A 12,785-nucleotide genomic window follows, 5' to 3' on the forward strand; every position below is an offset into this window, starting at 1 on the left:
CTAAGAACCTCTGCAGACTTGGTATATATGATGACAGCCAGCTGATTCTTTTTTTAAAGAAAGTATCTCATTCTGGAAGGACCTCCTTTTATAGCAGATACCCTGTTTCCCTGAAAATAACACCTGGTCTTATAATTTTTTTGCCTCCAAGTGGTAAGCACTGGCACAATGTGCCACGCGGCATCTGGCCACAAGTTTCCACAAAAGAAGTCAGGCAGCCTCTCAAGGGGTGTCGGGGCCTGGGAGGCCTGGCTGCGGTGGTTCTAAGGTAAGTGGGTGCAGGGTGCATGGGGGAGCTCCACCCCCCACCCCCCGCTTGATTTTTACCTGTGCGCTTCGCCCCACTTCATACAACCAGAACATGGGATGGGATGAGTGGCCTCTTCTTTTGGGGGTAGGGCTTATATTAGGCGCACAGGTAAAAATCAAGCTAGGTCTTATTTTCGGGATAGGTCTTATTTTGGGGAAAACACGGTATATGAAACTTGATGTTTTCGAGAAATTCTGAGTTTTAATTCCTACCAGCCCTAGACAACCTGGCTGATGGTCAGAGATTGTGAGTTGCCATACAGTCAGCCTGGATAGCATTGGTTACCTTCTTTTTTGCACTAAAGGTATTTCTGGCAACAACAATACAACTATCCAAGGGGCAATCTGAAGCCCTTCTATATGTCTCCGCATTTTAAGTCTTATTTTTTTATTTTTTTTAATTCCATTTATATCCCGCCCTTCCCCGAAGACTCAGGGCGGCTTACAAGCTTAGCAGTAGCCTTCATTCTATGTATATGCCTGCTTATTAGGGCTTTCATACACCCCCCAAGCGGCATTATTACAAAGTCAGCTTAATTGCCCCCAACAATCTGGGTCCTCATTTTACCTACCTCGGAAGGATGGAAGGCTGAGTCAACCTTGAGCCTGGTGGGATGCGAACCTGCACTAATTGCAGGCAGCTGGTGTTACTTAAGGAGGCATTAGCCCACTGCTCCACCAAGGCTCACTTATGCAAATAAAAAGGGATAGAAAAAGTTCTATTACGTTAATATAACAAAACTAAGATATAAACAAGGTTTCGCTCTGCAGAGAAACAACACAAAAAAATCTGGCTTGATCAGGGTATTCTCCCAGTGTTAACACCATGTATTTCACCCACACTGCCATTGACTTCATGAAGAACTTTCATCAGGTTTCTTGCAATATAGGAAGGACATCTAAAGCCTTGGACACATTCAAGCAATGCTGTCAATGCTTCTGACAATTTCTGCTGCTTGGCTTTTCGCTTCTGTTGGGTAGGTTCTCCTCCAAAGAGATCACCAAGAACCTAGATTATAAACAAAATGTGGAAAATTGTAATTGAAGGACAAAGGAATTGAAAGTGGACCGCAATTATTGCATGCACATTTTCATGCTAGCTATGAACCACTGTGCATATGTATCTATAAAACAAAAATACCACCTAAAGAAGGAAGAAATGAGAGGTCCTTTAGCATAGTGATATGAATTTCTGGCTCCCAATGAAAGGAGTGAGCCCATGCTAGGACCTTTTTGCTCTGTATCTGCCATAGATTCTTCTGCTGCTATCAGTTATCATTCTTAACCCCCAAATACCAGCCACAACTTTGAGGCATTTACTCTGCATTTCAAAGCACACCTGGAGCCATATAAAAGCTGCTTTCTCACAACCCTTTTCCGGGAAATCAAAACAAAAATGTACAATACTGCAAAAAGATTTTTAAAAAAAGGCAGGACGAAGCACAAGCCTGTATGATTAGCATCCCATTCAGCTGGGTGTGAAACACTGCAGCTGTGTGGAGAACTTCATCCAAGAGAGGCAACTGGGAGGTGTCCATGGATCAGTGGAAGAAAGGACCTTCTGCATAAAAAAGTTTTCTGATCCTATTTGTAGTACCTCTTCAAAATGCTGCAAAAAGCTCCTGCCAAAAATATCAGATTGTTGACAGCGCTGAGCAAGACTGTTCACTGATCAGATCCTAAGTGAGGATGCCTCCAATCCCCCATTGCTCGCTGCAAGAAAGACCAAGAAGGCAAAATAATCTGTTCATCTTGGCCTGCAGGTCACGATAATTTTACCATCTTCTCAAAGGAAACAGAAGACGGGCTCCTGAGGAGAAAATGCTTCCTAGTCTCTGATCCAACACTTGCTTCAATGATCCTGACTCCAAACAGGCCACAAGAGGAGCTCTGAGGGTCTGATTCATCAGAAAGACACAAATATAGAAAATTGCAGATGCACATCAGGTAAAACATCATGGCTTCATCTATGCTTACTTGGATAACATAAGTTGAGTCAGACATTATTTCCTCGGCTTTCTTCGTGAAACTCTGAAGCATAGGATGGAAAATGGATTCTTCTATTCCACTTAAGGAATGGAGGCACTTGAGAGAAGCTCTTCGGACTTCACTCACAGGACTTCCCAAATTGATCAACAGAGATACAATTACTGGAAAGTGCAAGTAGGGACAACAGTTGTTGCTTTAGCAAAGTTCCAAATCAACTTAGATTCATTAACTATGCAGAATGAAAACTCCTATCCTGAGAAACAACTTTACTGTATTGCTGGAGAGAACCAATCTGCCTACACCATCCCAGCCACCATGAAGAACTTAGGTCCTCTGAACTGTAAATGCTGAGCTCACCAAGATCTTCTCTGTTTTCTAATTCAAACACTTACAACCCTTTGAAACAGTTAAAATCCTCAAAATTTAAAAACTGTGCAGTTACTTATTTTTATGAGCAAGTTTCTGCTATCCTTTCAGTCTGGACTTACCATTTTTCCAAATGGTAAAAAAGTACAGAGATACCTCGGTAAGTTTAAAGATGGTTAGAAGCTTTATTTATTTAAGTCTGATTATAACCTGAAAATAGAATGCCAAAGTCCTGGAGAAAAAAATAAATAATTATCCCTCTCTCCCCAACTCAATATAATAATACATGAAAGTAAACTTCTCTCCAAATAATTTAAAACTTCTTGTAAGGGTAGATAGCTTGAAAGACAGGAAAGAAGTTAGTGCTGATTTTCCCCCTAATTTCACTGGACAATTTATAATCTACAATCAATTAATGCTACAATAACCAGAGGGAAATATCCCAAAGGCCATCACCGGTACCTGGAGATGCAGTTGACACCAATTGCCTTTTTTTCTGCTCGGATTGAGATTCGAGCATGACACATCCTATGTACAATGCCCGAGTTTGCAGCACAGCATCCATCACAAAGTTTAGCTGATTGCACAAGTTGTAGTTGTAAGTCCATAAAATGGAGAGAAAACTAAATTGATGCTCTGGTCCTTTCAAATGTGCCTTCAGATAATGATAAAAAGGAAGCGGTTAATATACAATTTTTTTTGAGAGCCCATTAACCTTTTTTGGTGGCTTTGAAAAGAGACACCCTCATTTCACTTCAATGGATCCCGTAATACAATCTCACTGTAAAATTTCAGCAAAATAAATTGTTCAGAATTGCCTACATCAGAATAATAGCCAGAGGTTTTCTCTTGTCAGACTGTACATTTACCTCAAACAGAAGTCGCATCATTGCCCGAAAATGACCAGCATAGAATCCCTCACTTGCACCTCTGATAACAATGTCAAATAGTCCCAACAGCAAGTGCAAATAATCTTTACTGTTTGAATTTAAAGTTTCAGGATTCCACCAGACTTCATCTGTAGAAATGCAAAGAAATGGCAATTAGGGACTGTAGCAAAAGCATTTTCTGAAACTACACAAAACCAAACTAAACTAAACTATAGCAATCACTTTATTCAGGTTAAAATTGAGAGATGCTGATTATTTCTGTTTCAGAATTGCAAGATACAAGCAAATACTACTTCAACAAGAAAAGCATCTGCATTTTTCAACTCTAACTTCTCCTGCAATAAAAAAACATACCTTTCAAAAAGGAATTTGGAGAGACCAAGCCTTCAATAAATCTTCTCAACAAAATGAGGAACAGCATGGCATCTTCAAGATCAACCGATGCATGAACATTTAATTTGTTTGTATACGTCGATAACAAGTCCCAGAAAGATTCATTCCCAGATGAGAACTCAGATGAAATGTTCTGAAGATGAAAAAGAATTCTGATCTACTGCACTGTCAAGGAACATGAGGACCAAATACCTTCAACGTCCCTTAGATATTCCTAATCTTTCATAAATCACTAAATATGGGAAGCTCACCAGTTTTATTGTATCCTTGCTCCTTATTTTTTTTAATGATTGTTACTACAGTCTACTTCCTGTAATTGTCTTTCTGACCTTTAACTTCGTCTCATCTCTTTACATGTTTTGAAAATTGTAGGAGTCGCTTTTCCCTACCAGAAGCATATATCATGCAATATCTCTCCTACATCAACAGAACTGAACGTGGTATACATACACAAATCTAAGAGCTGAATGGGTAGAAAAGGGGTTTCTGATTAAAGCCGCAATTTTAAAATTAAAAGTTCTCACCTCCTCTGAAGGACAGTTGCCTTTAAATCTGTGCATTTTTTTATTCAAAAACTGGAAGATCCTTAAAGCCAGGAATAAATGACAGTCTCCCATTTGGGAGCAATTGCAACAAGACTGGACAAGGACAAAACTTATAATGTGGCCTGTTAGCTTCTGTTTTCCAGTAGGAGATTCCTTTTCAATAAGATTGATGAAGCCTTCCACCTTGAACAAGAATAACAACAGAGAGTCAGTGTCCATTATTCTTTTGAGGAATGGATTATTTTGATAACTGCCTAGCACTCTGCAAGCATTTACCTTTTCTGTATCTTTATTTTTAAATACTCTATATGAAAATCTTGGCTTTAATAAGTAAAACATAGTAAGTATATAAAGTTGTTATATTCCAGGTTAGACTGTAGGAGAATGTAATTCAGTACTCGCTATTTTGGCAAGCAGCCCCTTTCTTGTTTTTAAGCATGGGTTTGCTTAGGTATACCAAACAATCTGAAAGTTAATCTTGGAATGTGTCCTGCTACAAAGCTACCACCTTTTCCCCATTACAGGAAACTTTAGTCCAGGGGTAGGCAACCTCGGCTCTTTTATGACTCATGGACTTCAACTCCCAGAATTCCTGAGTCACCTTGGCTCAGCTTGGAAACCTCTCCCTTTTCCCTCAGCATGTCTGGCTCAAGAATTCTGGGAGTTGAAGTCCATGAGTCATAAAAGAGCCGAGGTTGCCTACCCCTGCTTTAGTCCAAAAGTTCAACCAAGCACTTTATGTTTTGTCTTTTCTTTTTTTCTTTTTCACACTTCTAAACCACCCCATCTCCCTCAGAGGACTTTATCAAAAAAAGAGGAAATTTTCGGAGAGGAGAGCTTGTTTTCAGCAGCAACAGACTACTTGCTCAAAATAATGCTCTCTACTCTTCCATCTTAAGACCATATAGTTAAAATGCTTGAAATCAGCAAAACACCATTCTGAACAATAGTTGTTGGGGGACATGGGTCAGAAGATTTAATTGTACCATGGTCTGTTTGGGAGACTTCCACAAACACCTTCCAACAGGGAAAAAGGCAGAGGGGTTCACACCACATGACCATATGCTTTGCAGAGAAACCCTGTTCAGTGCTTTCTTCAAGTTTCTTTTCAATCAGAGATGCAGCATTATAGCTTGGCTGGATTATAAAGCGAATCTCTCAAGGGATGCTACTTTAAGAACTACCATTTTGCATGTTCTTTTGCATCAATGAAATACGAAAATTCTACATTTCTCACTAAACAGGGGTGTCATTGCTTGAAATATTCTCCAACATGATGTAACCCACACAGAACGCCTGGCTGCTGGATTTTATTGTTATGCTACTTAATACTTTCTTTAAAACGGCTGATCTGAGAATTTGAGAATTTTTATAAGCAGGACATGTAAACCACACATACCATTTCTGACACGAAGGAAGAATCTTCTGAAATCAGGTTCTTGGACAAGAGGTCCAGCAGTCTGGCATTAGACGTGCCTGATAGGTCTCCTGACTTAGCTGAATTAATCACCTCTTGGAAAACTGTTTCAGGACAATAACAACATAAAACAGAACGGGAAATCGAAGTGGGAGACTGGTTAAACCTTTTGAAATCACTGATGGCTACAGAGAGGGAAAGGTTTTAAAAGAATGTGTACTTTAATGTTAAAGTTCATTCATGGGAAAAAATGGGAGGGTATCATTCTTCTTACAAACAACAAAAAAAATGATACCACAGAATAACTATTTATTGAAAAAGTGCCTAAAATGTAGAAAGTGTATGTAGTTTCAATAACATGACCCATAAATTGATATTATAGGTAGCCTTCAACTTGTAACTGGTTGTTTAATGACTGTTTGCAGTCACGACAACCTCAGAATGGGTGCTTCACGGCCTGTAAAGCGCTTTCCGCCATCTTACAAAGTTGTCCCCAACACATGACCGCTTTTCAGGTGCTTGACAACCTGTTCACATTAATGACCCGATGCCAAGGGCCATTTGATCATCTGATCGCCATGTATAATTCATTTCTGACTTTCCTCAGAAAGTCAATGAGGAAGCTGGTAGAGAAAGTTGCAAATGGAGGAGAAGCACTCCAGCACACTGGAACAACAAACCTTAAACCTAGCAAAAACGCTAATGAATGCCATTGCTTTGAGCAATCTTTTAGTGAACACTATTATCTCTGTCCCTTCAAACGGAAAAATACTAGCAAACGCCATTATTCTCGTGATTGTTGTCTGCAGTGGATGGAGAGAAAGCCCAGGTCTCCTGGGTGTGGTGGAGCACTTTCCCTGCCCCACTAGACGTGGGAGGCGTTAGTCCCCTTCCCAGTGCTTCGCTTAACAACCTGCATGGTCACTTAAAGGCCACAAGTGGGAGAGGCAGATTGTGTTCGTTGAGATAAACGGTCACATGGCTTTTGACTTAGCAATCACTTCACTCAATGATTGAGATTCCAAGCCCCAATTATAGTCATAAGTGAAGGACTACCTGCACAATCCTGATTACTCAGATAAAAGGCTGAATTCCAGCCCTCAACCACTGACTCCTAAACCTATTCAATTTTGGAGTGTGGTCTTCACTATACCACAAGTCAGAGGAAGCCCCTGAGCAAATGAGAATTGCACCTCTGGATCAGAATGTTTGCAGTGTGAGCAGCCTCTGGAAAGTCATGTCATTTGGATTTTGTTTTGCTGCAGCTTGATTTCAAACTCGCACAATCACAAATATGAAACAAAAGTTCACCTTTTTGGACTTCTGCTTCTATTTTTTTGTCTTACAAAAACATTCTTAAGTAACACAGAAAGAGAATTACAGTGACTCAGCCTCCCGTTGGAACAGGGGTGGGGAACAAGGGCCCTTTTATGACTTCAACTTCCATAATTCTGAATCAGGAAAGAATTCAATTACTTACCATTTGGCCAACCTTTCAACAAAGGATGAAGAGAACAAAGACCGGACTCTGTTATGCAAACTGCCACTCTCCCTTCAGCAGATTCTAGATCATTGATGGTCATGACCAGAAAAGGTAGCAATTGTAGGACTAACTGATTGAAGAGATCTTTATTATCCTTAACAGTATCTACTTTCATTAAAAGGCATAATACCATCTCTAGAATTTTGCACCTAGCAAGTACATAGGAAGAAGAATGGATATGTTTAGATTACACCTCCATAACCAAGATTACGCGCTCTGAAACACACTTTAACATTGTAACAATTGAATCTTTTGCGACAACAAAACATATTTGTATTACTCATGGTGCTACCTGTGAAAGAGGAGATAATGTTCCCTTTTAAGATGGAGCCTGATATTAAAGGCAAAGTCATGTTGGAAGCAGGATAGTATAAGGCCATAGTATAATGTTTAATGCCCCCTTATCTCTTTCAACATTGTGTGTGTGTGTGTATAAACAAACCAACAAAATACACACACACACACACACACACACACACCAAACAAACACTGGGATAGAATAAGAAAACTAAAATAGTTTTTATTATTAAAGGATCAAGCTTTCATTGGCTAACTGCCAACGTCATCAGGATGAAAAATATCTGTATGCATGCACATTTTTTGAGGCAATCTGTTACTCTAAAGCACAAATCTCAGATCATTTTTTAAAAATTATAAATCTCAGGTCATATTAAATGGAAGAATATGTAACTATGTGACTTATGTGAATGGAAGAATATGTAATTAACTACCTGCATATACAGATTCTTTAATGAATTTGCTGCCACAATAAAACAATATAATTAGTACATTGACAACTATCTTACAAACATAGTTACAAGGTGAAAACATAAATGGTATTTTTACATATGTAATAATCTGGAAAAAACAGCACTTGGAATGTGTAAAGATTCTATACTATGGAAAAAATTTCCACTATTAATATAAAATTGAGACCAAATGATGTAAAAATTATCACTTACCATTTTTCATCCTTTAAGAGATCAGCTCTTTCAAACAGAGACAACAGACTGAGTCCAATTTGTTCACCAAATATATTCAAACGAACCAAGGCACTCTAAAATAAAATTTACAAATAATGCACAAAATTACATAAAATAGAGAAATATAATGCAGAATCCTACCCAAAAGTATTCACAATATGTGTATTTTTAAAAAATAAAGTGTTTTTTAAATATAACATGAATAAGTCTAGTATCAAAATAGATTTAGTGATTCTGGTTTCTATTTTAGATTTTGCACATCTTAAGGATTTTTCTGTCTCTTAAAAAAAATCTTACTTTGATGATACAGTTACAGCTTCGTGAGACTGAAACTAACCTGCTTGTCCAGTATATGTTGAATATCTGATCTCTTCTCTTGGCTTCGAGTTTTCCCTCCTCAGGTTTGTCTCAGGCAATATTAATTTAAAGCACTATTCTACATATTCAAATTTCCCTCTGATTGCAATTGGATTAATTCCCAAGTAAGAGAATACAGAATTTCAGTCAACAAAGAGAAGCAGGGAATCTGCTTTAACATGCTATCATTTTATTATAGGTGGACCCTAGTAATTCTTCTTTAGACAGGTGCCATGTCAGGGTGTGGAGTAGTCAAAATATTGGAACAGGCCTAAACGAGACATAGGTTCAAGTCTGCCCTGAACAATGGAAACTCAATGGACACTATCACAGTCAATCTCTCTCATCTTCAGGGGGATAAAATGAGAGGGAATGTTGTGCCTGAAGCTTCTGGAAAAAATTCTAACCAATGCAAAAGCTAATTCATTGCTGACTAATTCAAAGTACCATATATTTTTATCTTCCAAAGGATTAAGACTTACATCTAATGTATGAAGAGATGACATAACCACATCTAAATTATCATCTTTGAGTCGTGCTACAATGGCTTCTTCTATGAAAGAGTCATCAAAGCCCTCCTAAAAATAAAAATCATGAAGGAAATGAACATTAAAAAGGTATCATAATGCACTGTCATGAATTCACCATTTCTGGGAAAAATCCAACTTGTTTACATACATACTTATTTAAATAATAATAACTAAACATTGCTTTAAGTTATGAATCTGGGAATCATAGGAGTTATGGTTGCAGCATTTATAAATCAGTTGGTCTAGTGGTTAAGACATCAGGCTATAAACTAGTTTTAGTTTCATCTTAAAGCATGAAAGCCGGCTGGGTGACTTTGAGTCAGTCATTCTCTCCCAGCCCAGCCTACCTCATAGGGTTGTTGTGTGGAAAATAGTAGGGAGTATTAGGTATGTTTATCACCTTGAGTTATTTTTTTAAAAATAATGAAGGCAGGATAAAAATAAATACATAAAAATAAGGTAATGTCAATCCTTCTTATATAGGGCAGCTGAAGACTGTCCTAGATTCTCATTTCTTCTTTTGTAGATATACATTATATACAGTGCACGATAACTGGAGAGTACAAATGAAGAGGTTTTTCTGACATTTTTTTTATTTATTTATTTATTTATTTATTTATTTATTTTAATTCCATTTATATCCCGCCCTTCTCCGAAGACTCAGGGCGGCTTACAAGCTTAGCAATAGCCTTCATTCTATGTATATGCCTGCTTATTAGGGCTTTCATACACCCCCCAAGCGGCATTATTACAAAGTCAGCTTAATTGCCCCCAACAATCTGGGTCCTCATTTTACCTACCTCGAAAGGATGGAAGGCTGAGTCAACCTTGTGCCTGGTGGGATGCGAACCTGCACTAACTGCAGGCAGCTGGTGTTACTTAAGGAGGCATTAGCCCACTGCTCCACCAAGGCTCATTACCACTTTTGTAGTAGTGACCTGCTCCAATTATTGCTCAAGTTTATAAAAGGTCATCTTTTATTTAGTCAACATGAAACTAGTGGAAATGTAACAATGCTGTACAGACAGCTATGCAATGGAATGTACAGTTTAGATTCAATATAAAAGGAATGAGATTTTACTTTAGATTATTATAAAGAAGAGGTACAAAAATGACAACTTGGAGGCCATATGTAGCTTCAAGAGCGACTCCAGAGTGGATAGGGGCAAAATGTGTGGGTCCTTTTGGGTTTTTGTTTTTGTCTTCAGAATTTTGAAGGACAAAATGGAAATTTTAAATCTTACAATTGCTTTTAAAGGGTCCTGTTTCACTCCTTAAAACATCTGAGAAACTCATCCGAAAATATGTCTCAGCTTTACCCAAGTGCAGTTCTTGATATGACTTGCAAAACTTGGTGTGGTCCTCAGGCTTATGAAAGTAGGGCAACCCTGCTGCAAATACCCCTATTTTTTTCCTCACTCCTAGTATATCAAAAAGCATATCAAAAATTCAGGAAAAAATTAGAAATAAGAAACAAATAGATTAAGAACAACCAACCTTTGATGTTTCAATTATTTCTTTCAAATGTTGAATAGCCAGGACTCTCACTGCTGGCTGTGAATGATTCAAACTAAGGAGCAGGGAGGTATTTGAATCTTCTAGAAACTAGGAATACAAAATATAATCAATCAGTCCTAACTCTATGCCCCTGAAAGATAAGGGAGCTTATTACTTAGATGTTTTCTGTTCATAAATCTGCAACTACTGTACATATGAACACAAAGACATACTTCAGGAAAAAAAACCTCAGTAAATATATTGTTTATCTATACCAGACATGTCAAACTCGCGACGTCACGTGATGTCGCGCGACGTATCGGAGCTTTTTCCCCATTGCTGGCAATGGGGTGGGCGCGGTTTCATTGTGACGCGTCCGGCCTGCAGGCCGGCAGTTTGACACCCCTGATCTATACCATAATTTGCTGTCAGTCTATACTCTCTACTACTGACTCTCTTTGCATATGAAGCAGGATAAAGCAGCCAAAGAGTTTCCCTTAAATTAATCAGGAACTATAACCAATCACTTCAAAAGATGTCAGGAAAAGTGTTCAACTATTTTAAATTGGTTTATGGACCATGTATTGCTTTAGGTTTTTTTAAACATTCTTTTCTAATCCATACATAGCATGTTTAAATGCTTAAACCTGACAGTAGATTACAGAGCACTTATTCAATTCATGACAATCTCGAGGATTCTTACTGGCACCCTGCATCAAAGGTGTGGCCAATTATTGATAAACCTTTGGTACTAATTTTGTCTACCAGTGATTTATAGGCAGTTAAGAGGAGCCTTCTTATAGCCTTTGGATGCAAACTAGATGATCTATTGCAGGGGTGTCAAATTGCTGGGCCGCATCATTTATTTTTTTATTTTTTTTTTAAAATCCCATTTATATCCCGCCCTTCTCCGAAGACTCAGGGCGGCTTACACTCTAAGCACAAATCAATGTGCTTAGCAATAGCCTTCATTCTATGTATATGCCTGCTTATTAGGGCTTTCGCCCCCCCAAGCGGCATTATTACAAAGTCAGCTTATTGCCCCCAACAATCTGGGTCCTCATGTGGAAGCCGCGCCCGCCCCAGCTCCGGCAATGCAAAAAAAGTCACGATACGCCACGTGACGCGGCGAGTTTGACACCCGTGGTCTATTGACATTATATCTCTATGACACCAGATTACATTTTTTTAAAAAAAGTTCACATCCTCACATCTTGACAACAAACTGTGCTAAATGTATCACAAGGCCATTTCTTTTTGTCAATATCTATAAGAGAAAAATCTATGATTAATTGTTTTATGAAATGCTCTAACTGGTCTCAATGCCAAAGTGTCAACAAATTAAAAAAGAAGAAATCTTAATCATTACAGTCTTAAGATTGATTTACCTGGTATTTACCACCACTCACTGAAAGAGAAATGAATTGGTGGAAGAGATCTTGCTCCTTCTGATTTTTGACATTCTTCAGATATTTTTCCAGTACCAAATCTAGTGTTCTAGAGTATCTGTGATAGGCAAAGAAAGCAATTCATACGGTATATTCTAGGAAAACCTAGCATGGTTCTTTATATATTGTTTTATAGTCATACTGTATGCCTCATGTATGCCACCCAGTGTCACCTTTTCATGAGAAATTGCTAATGCCTTATAAATGTCTTCAGTTATTTGTAAAAAGACTAATGGTGGGATAAAAATAAATAAACACATATTTTACACAAGATTACCAAAACTTTGCATGAAGTCAGCTTTCTTGTACAAGATCTCAGCAACCAGAGAGGAGTTGAGACCATTTTTGGAAGTCTTGAAGATGCCACATTATTAACTTATTTTCAGGAATCCTTACATTACATATTTCAGGTAAGATAAATTTACTTTCAGACTATTAATAAAACAAACTCAGTGTAGACAGTTTTATGGATTTAAGAGATCAGAAAGCAAAGGATTGTCCTAGAAAAAGAAGCGCTG

At 38.1% G+C, this 12,785-nt stretch overlaps 1 protein-coding gene across 1 annotated transcript in view; it reads right to left on the reverse strand.

The window, feature by feature from the left end:
- Positions 1 to 12,785, reverse strand: part of HEATR1 (HEAT repeat containing 1) — a 42,586-nt gene that overhangs the window by 17,612 nt on the left and 12,189 nt on the right. The window contains exons 11-22 of the mRNA XM_081328485.1: positions 12,208 to 12,325; positions 10,820 to 10,927; positions 9,275 to 9,370; positions 8,415 to 8,509; positions 7,390 to 7,601; positions 5,892 to 6,013; positions 4,472 to 4,675; positions 3,909 to 4,080; positions 3,534 to 3,682; positions 3,127 to 3,319; positions 2,287 to 2,459; positions 1,151 to 1,318 (exon numbers count right to left, since the gene is read on the reverse strand). Coding sequence (XP_081184611.1) covers positions 1,151 to 1,318; positions 2,287 to 2,459; positions 3,127 to 3,319; positions 3,534 to 3,682; positions 3,909 to 4,080; positions 4,472 to 4,675; positions 5,892 to 6,013; positions 7,390 to 7,601; positions 8,415 to 8,509; positions 9,275 to 9,370; positions 10,820 to 10,927; positions 12,208 to 12,325 — 1,810 coding nt within the window. The remainder of the gene's footprint in view (positions 1 to 1,150; positions 1,319 to 2,286; positions 2,460 to 3,126; positions 3,320 to 3,533; positions 3,683 to 3,908; positions 4,081 to 4,471; positions 4,676 to 5,891; positions 6,014 to 7,389; positions 7,602 to 8,414; positions 8,510 to 9,274; positions 9,371 to 10,819; positions 10,928 to 12,207; positions 12,326 to 12,785) is intronic.

This window comes from Vipera berus (assembly GCF_964194415.1).
Source record: "Vipera berus genome assembly, chromosome: 1".
NCBI classification, from domain to species: domain Eukaryota; kingdom Metazoa; phylum Chordata; class Lepidosauria; order Squamata; family Viperidae; genus Vipera; species Vipera berus.